Source organism: Homarus americanus, unplaced genomic scaffold, assembly GCF_018991925.1.
Source record: "Homarus americanus isolate GMGI-L3 unplaced genomic scaffold, GMGI_Hamer_2.0 scaffold57980, whole genome shotgun sequence".
Lineage (NCBI taxonomy): Eukaryota > Metazoa > Arthropoda > Malacostraca > Decapoda > Nephropidae > Homarus > Homarus americanus.
In genome coordinates, this window is record NW_024716703.1 from 16993895 (window position 1) to 17010061 (window position 16167).

Genomic DNA, 16167 nt, shown 5'->3' on the forward strand with positions numbered 1-16167 from the left:
CTTTTGAAACATTTCTGCAGCATGTACTGCTCAACAATTGTTGTATTTCAGTGGTCGACAACAACACACTTTGGTTACACTCGACATCACCACCATTTTCTGTTTATGTTTGTTCATCTTCACTGACCAATGTCCACAGAGGCATCAGTAGAACTGTTACCAGTACAGGTATCACTATTTTCCTCTGCGTGGACACTAGTTCCTGGTGGGTCTTGAGTTTCCACATCTGGTACTGACATCTGAATATCTTCAGTTTGACTGCAATTTTTCCATAGCTGCTGCACTGTGTTGGTGGTGTTCTTTATCTGTAGTGTATCACAGAGGCTCCTTAACATATGAGTTTGAGCTGTAAATTGAGCTTTGAGTTCTTTAATTTAATTTTTCAAATCATTGATCTCTTCACTTTGTGCAAGTTCACGGGGTGTGTTGGCAGCTACCTGTTGTGTCGGTACGTCTGTGTTGCCCCATGCTGATCTTTCGATGACTGCTGGTGATGATCCTGGAGCTTTGGTGGGGAGGGCGGGCCAAGGGTTGGCCGTAGGGAGTACCCTAGCAGCAGTAGTGTTCTTGAGACCTGCCTGGGTGGCGGGCCTGGGCGCTGAAGGGGCGTAGGAGCTCTAGGACAGTCAGGGTGCCAAACAGGAACTCCAACTGTTCTGTTGAATGACACCCCCTTGAGCAACTGTATCTCTGTAAGCCTGTGTTGCATGTTGTCTTGAGCAGAGACCACACCACGGCTTAGTAGAGGGGCATAATTGGGCCACTTGGCCCCAGTGTTGACAATTGTAACACCTCCGGGTAGGGGGTTGATAGAGAGTTACCTCCAGAGCCCGATAGGCACCACAGACTCGAATGGTCTTGGGTGGGTCCCCCGAGCCAACCCAGTCTGTAATGACTGCGTTCTTGCCCCTGAGTCGCTTCGTCCTTCTGATTGAGGGATGAGGATGGGTGGTTTGTGTGTGTGTGTGTGTGTCTGTGTGTGTGTGTGTGTGTGTGTGTGTGTGTGTGAGGGTAGATCCAGAAAGTTTCAATACTTTTTCTCTAGTGCAGCCTTGTACTCAGGCATTTTTGTACATGGGTACAGTAAAAAGTATTTACGATTGACTTCAGAATATCTCCTAATATCAAGTGTGCATGGCTTCAAAATTCCCATAATATTGGTCAGATTAAAAAAAAATTCTGGGTGGCCTACAGCGTCCCCCCTACCGAAAAAAAACGCAGCTGGGCGGGCTTGCTACGCTCGCCATGTTCCCCCACCCACAACTTCTAACCCCCCTTTTGATATTCCTGGATTCACCCTTGGTGTATGAATGATTTGATGCTTAGACCCTTGCTGTTTTCCTCTATTTTTTTTTTATAAAGCTAATAAGATAGTGTAACCTGCTTACAACCCATCACTACTCTGCCCTACCTAATATTCTACCTCCTTTTTTTTCTTTCCACTGAGAATAGCCCACATGGGCACAGATCATCAACCCACAATGGGGCCTAGGGGGTGAAAAAATAAGAGTAAAAAGAAATTAAAAATAGAAGAAAATAGACTATTTATCTACACCACGAAGATGCCGGAAAACCAGCTTTTTGAAGTGAGTCAGATTGTATGAATATGGAAACACAGAAGAAGGCAGAGCATTCTACAGTTTGGCTGTGTGAGGAAAGAAGGATGTACTATAAACGGTTATTTTTAGTGTGACCAACATCCACACAGAAATGGTGGGCACTGCAGCCAAGATGAGTATTATGAGCCCATGGTCTTGCCGGCAGTACACAGGATGCCAAATCTACCGAACATTGTCCGTTAAAGTACCTGTAAAAGAGAGAGAGTGAAGCAACATTGCTGCAAAGAGAAAGGGAAGAGAGATTATCAACTAACGGAGGAGAGCTAATAAGACAAAATTCATTTGATTCCACCCTATCTAACAGTGATGTAATTATATAAAACTAATGTACGTTGTACGTAGCCCATATTTATATACTGTAGATATTACTGTCGTTTAGACAGGGGCTAATACACTCTGCCCAGCCTGGTTCCCCTCTTTGCCCAGTGCCCACTACCCCACACTATCCACTACCTCACATTACCCAGTAACCCTCACTGCCCACATGACACCTTACCCTGACATGCTTATCCTCCTATTTCTCACAACCCCATTTTGTTTTACTAAGTCCTTCATACCTTTGTTTAGGGTATGTTCTATTAATATGTATTTTTAACTCTAAAGAGAGTTTGGTGTCCAAGATTCAAAGGAAATACTGCAGTTAATAGAACACAAACCATCTCAAAATGCATCACTAAAGACTAATTTGGCAACAAATTTCTCTCAATGAAGGAAGTACAGTTATACTGTACACCTTTCCTACTCCCACCTCAGTTTTGCATTTGCTAGTCTTTGACTCTTCCACCCTCAGCCTTACAATTTCCTGAAATTTCCTTCATTTCATCAATCAATTTAAGCATTACTATGGTATTACCCTTTATATTTGGCTGAAATTGTGATTCAACAGAATTATGTCTTCAGTATACAGTACCTGTATAATATTCCATGTGTTGCTTATAAATGTTTAGTTGAAATTAAGTCTCTTGGAAATAGAAACCCAGTAGGTGCCCTCTTATGTGTGTACAATGAAAGACAAATGTCGTGTCGTGAAATTTGGTGAAAACATATGCCGAAGGGCTAAACTTTTGGTGTGCTTTACCTTGTGGTAGGGGGCTCTCATAATGTTTCAAGAGATATATTTAATCTTCGGACAAAACCCTGACACGACTTTTGTCACACCCTAGATGCTCGTGATGGTGCATTAGGATATCATTTTCAGATTGCATATAACAAAACAAATGGGGGTAAATAGTGTTCGATTTCCTAGTGAAGAAAACGGTTCATGAACAACAAAAAACTTACCTCAACTGCTGTAATTTAGTACCTAGCTCCAAGAAAACCCTGATTTTGTACCTAAAAATAATTAAATAAATTTTTTAAAAGAAAAAAATGCTTTATTTACCATAATACTGCACTTAGCTACTATAATATAGTACAGAACTGTACCTAACTACTGTACAGTATTTGCTAAACTAAGCAAAATATACTATCCACTTGATACATACGTACCTTATCAGGGAGTACTCAGGGTACACCATAGGGAATGAGATAAATTTTTTATTAGATCATCATCCATATAAGAGATGATCACTTTCAGATAATGAAAAAGTAAGTACTAGTACTGTACTGTACAGTATAAGAATAAAATCTTTGGATAAGCACATTTTCAAGTACAAAACACCGAACATTTGGATAATGAGAAATACCTTTAGTAAGAGTGTGTGTGTAATAATAATAATAATAATTAACGGTTTATTGAAAAAGTTCTGCAGCCCGAAGGCTGAAAATATACATTGGACAAAAATGACTTATTACACACAAAGACATGGGGTAGGTGGGTCATTTAACAAAAACTTTCATTACTGAAAGAAGAAGGAACAATGATTGAACATTCAAATTATTATAGTTTACAGTTGATGGCCCGGGCCTGGGCTGGTCATGGAGACGTCGGGTGGTGTGGTGTTCACGTAGTGTAGTAACTTGCCCTCAGGTGTTGATATGAAGGACCTCACGTGGTCATGGAGACACCATGTGGTGTGGTGTGGTGTTCACGTGGTGCAGTAACTCGTCCTCGAGTGTTGCTATGAAGGACCTCATGTGGTCATGGGGACACCGGGTGGTGTGGAGTGGTCACAGTACCTTACCCTGGTGGGTGGTGTTGTGTTATCTCATAGTCAGGTGTGAAGCCGACCCACTGTTGTTCCCATGGTGGACTGATTAGCACCTCCTGGTCAGAAGATGGTGGTCAGTTCCCAGGGGTGCTTGTCCCACTGGTGGGTCACTGCTCACTGGTACTGTCCGGTGCTGAACTCACTGGCTTAAACACTGTTCATCACTGTTCAACACTGATCCCACTTCTTTCCGAAACGAAATTGTCACTTTTGATTACTATGTTGATATCCCGGTGGTGAGGATGGGTCGGGGAGACGGACTTGGGGAATGGGCCGAACATTGACCAAGGGGGGCAGCTACTCAGCAGGAGCAGCGCCTGAATAGGTCTCGACCCTATGGTGATCAAGGATGTAGTGTGCATGCGTGCGTGGAAAATTTCAGTTGTCTTTTGCTGCTAAAAGGGTTTTGCCAATAAATCTCACTACATTTACAATAGTGTTACTTGATTAGCTGTGAGATGTGTGAATACTCATTTTTGTTTTATATTCCTTGTTTATATGTGAATTTTATTCCAGGTTTCTCTGTTGGACGATGACTGCGATGAGGGCGTGGATGATGGTGGAGACTTGCTGCCGGACACACCACCAACACATCCCCACTCTCATACTCCACCACCCACTCCACCTGGTGGACGTGGAGTGTCCCCTCCATCACCTTCTGCTAATTTCACACACCACCAGAGTGGCCCTCCACATGGTCCAGGGCCCGGGGGAGGAGGTGGAGGACTAAATAACCAAGTCGGCCATGGTGGGTTGGGCCATGGTGGATCAAATCATACAGGGCCAAACCATGGCAGTCAGGGCCACACGGCTCAGGGTCAGGGGCGCTCCAAGTCCTTGGAGCTACACCAACAACGCTCAACAGATTCAGACAAAGAGGCTCCACTAGTTACCTCAGCCAGACACAGGGTGAGTTTGTCCTGCTGATTTTTGTCATTATACATGTAAAGTCATCACCTTTATGTGTTATGTTTTATGTTCTTTAGGTGACCTGTAGAACCTGTGAGACAGACCAGAGAACAGTACTTCCCAATTAAGGGGCTTTCAATTGGTTTGCTTGACACATGATATCTTCCATCTTTTCCTGGTTGGTATGAAATCTCACATGTAACATGGTAATTGATCTTTAGGACTAAAAATAACTCGAGTATAAAATCCTATCTTATGACTGAGGGACAGAGACAAGTGACCTGGAACTGCTCCTTCTTCCCTCGTTGGTTTCCTTTCCTTATGAAGTATGGAGTTCAAGTTCCAAGTTTATGAATGATGTGGGTACAAGCCAAGCAAACCCAATACTATGCCTATTGGCATGCTAGTTTTTTAAACAAACATTGGATCAGGCTTGGAGCTTGCTTCATAAGAACTGATTAAGTCAAGCAAGTAGTTTTTGATACAATGATTTACACTGATCTGACGGAATAGTATTCCTGTCACGGAATTAAGATACAGTATTGTAGTTTTCTGGACAAAGTATGCTGAACTACAGGGTGTTCTGGTAGTGTTTTCTTGCAGTTCACTTATCATTTTTTGTCAGCCAACAAGTTCAGATTGTATATTTCAAGCCTTTTTCTTTCAGTGTAATGTAAGGACAGAGGTGTATTGTGATTTTTTATGTACAGTATACTGTACTGCAGGCATGGGCAACCTACGGCCCATGTGGCCTGGACCATGTGTTTGTGTGACCCTTGGAGTGATTAAGAAATTGCATTTAATGTGGCCTGCGATTCAGGTAGATTACGCCAGTTTATGGTGAGTAAAGCAATATTTATTAAAAGAGTATTCTTCACACACAATTCGTTACTGTTTCATCATCTCAGAGTAGGTAACTACGAAAGTGTGATGATTGTTTATCAGACCACAGCTTACAGCCCAGAAAGAACAGCACATATAACAATAAGTAGATGAGCAGGTGTACACCCACGCAAGTTGACACACCCTACAGTGAGATTAAGACCTGATCCAGGAAAGGTCTTGGCCACAAGGTACCTGAGTTAACCCAGCGACATGACCGTGTTACTCAAGAATCTACACCTGGTCAGACACACCTGGGTGGTAATAGTTAGGAGGCATTACCGACCGGTGACAAGACCACGCACCTGGGCAAACACAGCTGTCCAGACCTGACCCAAGAGAGGTCACGGTCTCAATGACACAGAGTTCTCACCGCTTCATCAATAGCTAACCCGGCAACATGACCGTGTTACTCAAGAAGCTACCCTCCAGCTAGTACACCTGTCACCGAATCCAGGTAAAAAAGTCACAGGAAAAAAAGTCACAGAAAAAAAGTCACAGGAAAAAAGACACAGAAAAAAAGTCACAGAAAAAAGTCACAGAAAACAGTCACCTAACCCAACCCAACCCAACCTAACCTAACCTAACCTAACCTAACCTAACCTAACCTAACCTAACCTAACCTAACCTAACCTAACCTAACCTACGTGCATCATATATAAATTGTGTTGTCAATATGTAAAAGTCATGTATTGTCAGTTAATAACTGTTTTAAAATATTTTTAGTTTTATTACCTTAAATGTGACTTTTTTTCCTAGCCAAAATTGTAACTTTTTTTCTGTGACTTTTTTTCCTGTGACTTTATTACCGGTCACCCCTGTCACCTGACCAGACACACCCAGATTAGTGACGACATATTCCGGTTCGTGACCGCCATTATAAAGGCCCTGCAACTCCCTCCTTCAGCTTTAGCATTCGGATTATTATTGTAACAAGGAAGGGGCCGACAGCTCCTCCCGAGAGAGAGACTTCCCCTCCCCAGCATCGAACCCCAGGTAGCAGAGTCTCCCATAGGAGACATAGTCCAGCAGCACCTACAGCTTCCTCAGCCGCTGGGCCTCCCTCAGGTCACACATGAGTCATTGCCAGAGCGATCCCTAAGGTGATTTACTTACGGTGGGAAGTGTATCCATTTCATGTTTGTGTCTGAGAGTCATTGTATAGTAACGTAAATATAATGATCGATTAATGTGTCCATGCCATTGAGTTGAATAATAAATAGCTGTACTTAGAATTGGTGTTTAGAAAATTCCCCTACGAATATACACTGCTATTGTGTATATGTGAATTAGATATTTGGCCTGTAAGAGGGGATAGCATCTAATTCACATATACACAATAGCAGTGATTTAATTGATAAACTCAAGAAACACAATGAACCTTGCGAATTAATAAGTTTTGATGTAAATTCACTGTTCACTAGAGTACCTGTGAAAGACCTACTTTTATTTCTTAAAGATAAATTACAACTGTTAGATTTAACTATTGAACATGATACTTTCCTCAAATTGATAGAGTTATGCGGAACTGACAATGTGTTTAGAGCAAATGGGAAGTTCTACAAGCAAATATTTGGCATGAGCATGGGTAATTGTCTTTCTGCTCCTCTAGCCTGTATTTATATGGAGTTTTTTGAGTCTAGATTACTACCCAATATAGTGGACTTTATTCCTCCATGGTATAGATATATAGATGATGTTCTTTGTCTTTGGCCTAGAAACAGTGACCCATTGGAATTTTTAGACAAGCTTAATGATATTGTCCCAAGTATCACATTCAAAATTGAAAGAGAAATAAATGGATCCCTTCCATTCCTTGATATGCTTATCATGAGAAATGGCCAAAACTACAAATTTAAGGTATACAGAAAGCCCACACAGGTGACAGTTTCATTCACTTTTTATCGAATCACCTGGAGTCTACCAAAATGTCAGTTTTTTCTGCTATTTTCTTAAGATGTCTGCGTATTTGTGACTCTGAATTTATTGACGATGAATTGAAACACATTCGTTCCATTGCACAGAAACTCGGGTACCCTTCTGTGTTTGTTGATCGTTGTTTTAAAAGGGCTAAAAAATCCTTTCATTCCTCTCAAACCAGGCAAATTCCTACACTTAAGAATATTTTGACTCTGCCCTATCGTAATGAATTTGTTCCGTTAGTTCGGTCCCTCAAGCTTCTAAATATTAATGTTGTTTTCAAGTATGACTCAACCATCACCAATATGTTAACAAGAAATAGCCCAAGTTTGAATGTAAATGGAAGTGTTTATTGTATTCCATGTATCAAATGTAATTGTAATTATGTAGGACAGAAGGAAAAACACTGCAGCTCAGAATCAAACAACATAAGTATAATATCAGAACAGCATCTGAAAGCAGTGCCTTGTTCGTTCATGTTAGGAATGATAATCATCCCATTGCTTGGGAAAAAAGCTTAGAAGTATTTAAATCATCTTGTGTCACAGAAAGACTTCTGGTTGAAGCTAGTTTGATTAAGGAATTAAAATCAATAAACCTTAGTGATGGTCAGTTCAAAACTGATAATATGTTACATAAATTTATTTGTCAGTGGCCCAAGGTTAAAAATGCTTTGAAAACCTTTGATCTAGATGTATGATAGTTATTTAGTGGGTCCCTTATTTTTGACCTGACCTGACTAGTCACGTCACCCCCCCTTCTCTTAAGCTCCTCTACGTGTGTGTTGGTGTGGGGATTAGTGGATGACATCATTATGACCTGACCTCATGTTTTTAAGGTCACCCTGTATATTTAAGCCTCTCTCTGTCCATGTAATCCAGTTGCCTCTGAAGATGTCTTGAATAAAGACGAAAGCTAAGGTGCTCCGTTGTTTCCCTTTTCCCGTGTGATTTTATCAAGATTTATCTTATCCACGTTTTCATTGTGGATCTACATGATATATATATATATATATATATATATATATATATATATATATATATATATATATATATATATATATATATATATATATATATGTATATATATATATATATATATATATATATATATATATATATATATATATATATATATATATATATATATATATATATATATATATATATATATATATATATATATATATATATATATATATATATATATATATATATATATATATATATATATATATATATATATACTTAACGCGGTCAATTGAACCCAGAGGGTCCCGCGTTAAGTGAAAACCGCGTTAAGTGAATAACAGAACATATGGGATTAATTCCAATAGAACCCAGCCCGACCCCCAAACTCCACTTTTTGACGACAAATAACTATGTTGTAGTAAAAATTCTATCTTAACTTTATGGTGGCATGAAAAACAAGTAATATAGAAGAGGTTAGGTTAGGAAAGATAAAGGTTAACATAGGAAAAATAAAGAATAGGTTAAAAAACGAAAAATTTTGAGGAACACTCACGGTAGTAGAAGAGATGGGTCGGCATACGGGGATGGAGGCTGGTTCCGAGGCAGAGGGCAGATTACTGCCCCTCAGGTGAATCACCATTACTAGGTGAATCAATATCACTGTCACTTACAGTTGTTATGGCTTCCCTGACAAATCCCTCAAAATCAACTTCACTATCACTATCACTGGCTTGGGCTGGCTGTGGTGGGTTGCGGGCGAAGAACTCGGTTATGCTTTGCTGACGGCTGGCTTTGATGTTGTCATGATACACCGTGATGTACGGCTCCATAGCCTGCACCAGTCGGGTATGGAAGACGTCATGGCGTTCATCGTCAGTGTCGCGGGAAACGATGGACTTAATTTTTTCTGTTAACTCTATGAGACACTTAATATCACTATGACTTAAACTAGGTTCTTCGGAGAATGACGCACCTTCTTCCTCCTCTTCACTGGCGGGTTCTTCTTCCAACATCTCGTCGGCAGTCACTTCAGGATCTCTGATCACCTCCATGATGTCTTCGTTGGTGGTCTCGGAGAAGCCTTCAGCTGTAATACTGAGCGCAGCTTCTCTGGCAAGGTCCACTGCTACTGCAACAGTCTGAACCTGACCAGTCACAGGTTCACTCCTCCTCTCACCTGGTATGCCATGCAACACATGTCTCCATGCGTGACGAATCGTAGCAATAGTCAGCAGATCCCATGCCTCCACCAAGAAGTCTACAGCTTGTTTGACGTTAAACTTCTTCCAAAATTGTTTGACGAGAAGTTCTTGAGTCGCCGCCTCTTGTTCCTTGTCCTCGTCGCTTTTACTCTCGCTGTCGGTGTCACCCAGCTTACGCAACTCATCCTTGGTGTTGGTAGAGTCGTTCAGGAGCTTGAATTTCTTTGCCGAGTATGCAGCTTTAACATTGCAGATTAACTCCTGGTCCATGGGCTGGATTAATGACGTAGTGTTGGGAGGAAGGAAGACCACTTTTACGTTGGGGTGACGATCCATAAGTAGGGGCGAGTGTCCAGGTGCGTTGTCAAGGAGCAACAAAATATTGAAAGGAACATTCTGTTGCTCGCAGAATTTCTGCACGTCAGGAACAAAACAGTTGTCAAACCAGAAGAGGGACAGAGAAGAGGACATCCACGCCTTACGTGCGGTTAGCCAGTGGACATTAAGCTTGTTCATGTCCATATTCTTGTAGGCGTGCGGCTTGCGGGCTTTGTGAATCACCGATAACTTTGGTTTACAGGTACCGGAGGCATTGGTGGTAAACAGGACGGTGATGCGTTCCTTCTGCATCTTCCGGCCCCTTACCTTGCTCGCAGACTGGACAACGAAGGTCTTGGAAGGTAACTTTTTCCAGAAAAGACCAGATTCGTCCATGTTAAACACCTGGTCGTCACTGTACTGTCCTTCCTCCATAATCTCACGTAAAAACGGAGGAAAATCTCTAGCCGCCGCACGGTCAGCACTCGCTTCCTCACCAACAATGCTGATGTTGGTGACCTTGTTCCTCCTCTTAAACCTATGCAGCCAACCATGGGAAGCATTGAAGGGTTTGGGCTCTGCAATTCCCAGTTTACGTGTCACTGCTGCGTATAGCTCACGTGCGTACTCCTGCACTGAGCGCGTGTCCACCGCCATGTTGCGTCGCGCCTGACGCACCAAATAACTCACCAGCAAAGTTTCCACTTTTGCCAGCACCCTGTTCTGGCAATACCTGATAGATGAAGCACCTGCAGACTTTGTGATCTTCATGTGCTCCTTTATCTTGGCTGCATCCTTCTTTATTGTACGAATCGTAGATTCGTTGACGCCATGCTGGCGCGCGAGATCAACTTGGCGTCTTCCTTTCTCCAAATCTTGAACAATTTGGTACTTCAGCTCGTAGCTTAATGAACGTCGTGTCTTCTTTGGTTTAGTGCCGCTGGGTCCAGGTAAGGAAAGGTTTCTCTCTGGGGGTGGTGGTCCGGCGGAAGCCATTTTACGGAACAATGGATGCGCGTTAACCCGGCGTGGCCTTGAGGGATGAAACTGCCGCGGCTAGGTCAAGCGTCGTCTCTCCTCCCTCCCTCCCTCCCCGGGGTAGTCACGTCATAATACTTTAAGCCAATTACAGCTAGCAGCAGAGGGGGGTAGGGCTGCATGGCCAATCACAGTCCGAGACGTCATATGACGTCAGTGATAACGCAACAAAGACACACACTGCGCAACCTTACCGCGCCGCTTACCCAAGCGGAGGGAGGAGGAGGGAGAGGCAGGCAGGCAGGAGGGCGGGTGGGTGGCGCGTGGTCAAAATCTAAAAATAGCATCCGAGCCGGACACTCACCGCGTAGCTGTGGAAAAACCCGCGTTAAGTGAAAGTTCAGCTTTGGCAAGGCACCGCGTATATGATAAAACGCGTTAAGTGAAAGCGCGTTAAGCGGGGTAAAACTGTATATATATATATATATATATATATATATATATATATATATATATATATATATATATATATATATATATATATATATATATATATATATATATATATATATATATATATATATACTGTATGTATATACAGTATATATATACACATACATACAGTGGTCCCTCGGTTAATGAGCACAATTCGTTCCAGAAGGTTGCTCGTTAACCGAAACCATTGTTTCAATGGGTTTTTGGGTGATTGGTTCCAGCTCACCGAAAATTGCCTTAAATCAACAAAATAGTTAGTAAAGTACACTTACTTTGAGGTGTGTATGTTGAAGGCTCCTGGATGATAATGAAGATGATGGGAATTAGAAGTGGGGGTGGAGGAGAAGGGAGAAGAGAAGGCAGTGGGGGTGGAAGAGAAGTCACCCCATGCTTCATGCCGCCATTTCACCCATAAAATTTTAAGTTCACTTGGTGTAATTCAAGATTATTTTCTTAAATTCAACACTGCACTGCATTATATATTGTCAATATGTAAAATAAATTTCAGAATGACCAATAATTGTACTGTAAAAAAGTAAAAATAGTTTATGTTCAAGAGAGTCTCAAGCAAGATGCTATTTCCACTGAGCAGAGACACAAACTGATGGCATTCTGGGTGAGTCAAGTGGCTGTTTGGCGCGCTAAAAACTAGTTCCCTGTCCTCCAGATTATGTTAAATAATTGTTAAAATGACCAAAATTTTTAATATAAGACTTGGAAAATTATTGAATAGTACAACCTTCTTCATATTTACTCAAATGGTAACGAATTTAAGCCCTAAAACCGATTACTGTATTGGCGGACTAATACTCCAGCTGGTGAGCAGGCGAAAGCATGTTGACACGATTTTGTAAGTATTTTGTTCACCGAATTTTTGTTCGTTAATCGAGTTGAAGATTCTTATGGAAGGTAATTCGTTAACCGAAATTTCGTTAACCGAGGCGTTCGTTAACTGAGGGATCACTGTATATACAGTATAGTCTGGATTTACGCGGTCAATTGAACCCGTGGAGGTCTGCGTAAAACGAGAAACGTGTTAACGAAATAACAGAACATATGGGATTAATTGAAATAGAGACTGGGCCGACCCCCCAAACTACACTTTTTCTGAAACAATACGTACGTTGTAGTAAAAATAACATCTTAATTTTATGGTGGTATGCACACACAATTAATAATTAAGAGAAATATCAATAATATTAGGTTTTTTAACACTTAAGTTGGTAGAAAAGCTGGGTCAGCACACATGGATGGCGGCTAGTTCCGAGGCAGTGGGCAGATTAGTTGCCCACCGGTGAATCACTTTCACTTTCACTACTCGCAGAGGTTTGCAGGGCCTCCCAGACAAACCCCTCAAAGTCCATATCCTCACTATCACTGACTTGGGCTGGCTGTGGTTGTGGTGGGTTGCGGGCGAGGAAGTCTTCAATATTACGTTGACGACTAGCATTGATGTTGTTGAGATAGATCTGGATATATGGCTCCATAACTTTCGACAGATGGTTATTAGACGCTTCATACCGATGCTTGTCTGGGTCGTTGTCATAGATGAGCTTAATTTTCTCCCCCAACTCGATGATTTCCTTCACATTATCATGGCTTGGTCCAGGTAATTCAAGGTTTTTCTCGGGTGGTGGGGGTCCAGCGGAAGCCATTGTGAGGGGAATAGGTGGCACAAGAGAGAACTGTATACGCGGACTGAGAACAATGAGACAGGTCCGGCTAGGTCAGCGACTTCTACCCTCTGGTGGCAGGGCACGTCATGTTACATTAAACCAATCACAGCTAGCGGTGGAGGGAATGCGTGGGTGGTAAGGATGCGTGGCCCAATCACAGTCCGATACGTCATATGACGTCAGCGATAACGTAAGAGCGGCCTAATGCGCACCACTCACCTCGTCGCTTCTCGCGTATGGTCAAGAATGGACCGCGTTGGTAAAAAATGGCGCGGCGGTCTGGACCTCTCCAGCCGCTCGCCGTGTAAATGACCAAATTTACCTCGTAATTAAAGCATTTTCATTCTGGCAAGGCACCGCGTAAATGACCAAACGCGTAAACAAAAACCGCGTAAATGCAGACAATACTGTGTGTGCATATATATATATATATATATATATATATATATATATATATATAAATAAATCACTGTAGGTGCGCGTGATCTAGGTATATGCTGATAACCACAAGGAAAGAAGAAAACACGAAGTTCCCAAGCGCTTTCATGTAATTCACATCTTCAGGGGTGAGTACAGACTGTACTCACCCTGAGATATGGCTAACAAACATATATATATATATATATATATATATATATATATATATATATATATATATATATATATATATATATATATATATATATATATATATATATATATATATATATATATATATATATATATATATATATATATATATATATATATATATATATATATATATATATATATATATATATATATATATATATATATATATATATATATATATATATATATATAAAGAGAGAGAGAGAGAGATTTTTCATTGCAGTTCCTCATATGCCAAGATTAACATTGGCATTATTCTCGTGGGTGTTTTTCATAAGTAAGAAAAATGCTGCAACTGTAGGAAAAATCAATGTACAGGTATTCAGAGAATGTTTCACTCATCTTCTGTTAAATGCCAAGAAACATTAACATATTATTTGAAAAATTATTATGGTGGATATGTTTCATAAATAGGAAAAAGACTGATTGTAAACTGAAAATATCGTAAGGTAGATGTGACAATAAATTGCTTCACTGTCTGTGCTAATACAATATTAACATTGCTTTTGGGTTAGGTAAGATATAAATTTTGGTGGGTTGGGCCGCAGAAAATAACTAAATCATAATGTGGCCCATGACTGAGGAAAGGTTGCCCATGCCTGCTGTACTGTATAAGCAGGGTAACCTAAATTATGGTTAGGTCACAGGTTTCACAATTATTTATCATACTGATTACTTTCTCATAAACTCTTAAATGTTATACTGTATATTTTACTTATTTTTTAGCACCATGGAGGAAAGCCAAAACTCTTGCAACGAAGTCATGCCATGCGAGAGGATACATCCCCTCCACCAGAGCTGCTGGAGCCAGTTCCCCCTTCCTCACACTGCAGCAATAACAGCAGTGGGGGTAACACGCTCACAGTGTCAACAGGTGGTGGCAGCCGGAGAAGACTTAAGCATCAAGGATCCTCACAAGGTTCATTTGATGGCTCCTCTCCATGTCTCTCTAGAGGTCAGTTACTGAACTCAAGATAGATGTTTACAGGTGATATTACTGTAGTGGGTGATTCAGAGTAAAAGGTTCTATTATTAGTGAGTGAGCTTGGTAGAGTGTGTACAAGGAGAAAATTAATAGTGATTATGAATGAAAGTCAAGTGATAAAATTATTTGTACTGTAGGGAATGAGATTAGAATGAAGTTAGGTGTTTCAGATATCTGGGAGTGAATGGTGGAGGAGAAAAGTAATACCATACATGCATTGTTGAATATATGGAGAGATTCATATCAAAAGAGGCAAAGATGGGGATATACAGGAGGACAGTACAGTGTGTGTGTGGGCACGAAGTGTGGACTCAAAATTTACGAGAAGCTAATCAGAAGTGACAGAAATGATGAGCTTGAGTGCAACATGTGGAGTGAATATGGTCCAGTGATTAGAAATTTAAAAATTAGATAAGAAACTCTTTATAGAAATGGAAGATGTGTCAGACAGAGAACTGACCAGACTTGGCTGAGGTGAAAGAATGGGAATTAAAGGATTGGCATAATTGAGGGATTGATTCTGATATCCTGTACTATAACCTAGCATGGATCAGGCAAAGCATGTACAATACAGGGAGCTCCCAAATTCACAGGGGTTAGGTTCTCAAAATGGCCGCGAATTGCCAAATCCGTGAATAACATTTGCTGACGGGGGTGGGGGGGTACATTTTTATTTGTGTACAAAGAAATGTATATTCCCTTTATGTGTTTGCCCTTAGGACAATTATTTCTTTTACCTGTACAGGTATTGTATATATGTGTGTGTGTAGACACACACACACACACACACACACACACACACACACACACACACACACACACAAAACACATTCAAATAAATAATAATGGGAAAATACTCTCATATATAATTAGAAACAAATTTATTAAAAATGTAAGTCTACCCTCAAGTCGTGCTTTATTAATAAAGTGATAGAGCACAGACTTGAGGGTAGGCTGTCACAGTTTTAATAAATTTGTTTCTGATTTTATATATGTATTGTATTGTATATATGTGTGTGTGTGTGTGTAGATACACACACACACAAAACACATACAAATAAATAATACTGGCAAAATTCTCTCACAAATAATAGCAAACAAATTTATTAAAAATGTGACAGTCTACTTTCAAGTCCGTGCTTCACTACTGTGCTTTACAGTATTAATAAAGCACGGACTTGAGGGTAGACTGTCACATTTTTAATAAATTTGTTTGCTATTATTTGTGAGAGAATTTTGCCAGTATTATTTATTTGTATGTGTTTTGTGTGTGTGTGTGTGTGTGTGTGTGCATGTCTACACACACACACACACACACACACACACACACACACACACACACACACACACACACACACACACACACATATATTTACAATACAGATAAAGGAAATTACCGTCTCTAGGACAAATGGCTCCCTGTACCAGC

General features: G+C 40.7%; 1 protein-coding gene across 8 annotated transcripts in view; it reads left to right on the forward strand.

Annotated features, from left to right (window-relative positions):
• The window catches only part of LOC121858317 (cAMP-regulated phosphoprotein 21-like), a 286877-nt gene that overhangs the window by 111048 nt on the left and 159662 nt on the right, over window positions 1-16167 (forward strand). For all 8 annotated transcript variants that reach the window (XM_042354669.1, XM_042354670.1, XM_042354667.1 and 5 more), the window contains 2 exons: window positions 4286-4678; window positions 14480-14708. In XM_042354669.1, the coding sequence (XP_042210603.1) occupies window positions 4286-4678; window positions 14480-14708 (622 nt within the window). The remainder of the gene's footprint in view (window positions 1-4285; window positions 4679-14479; window positions 14709-16167) is intronic.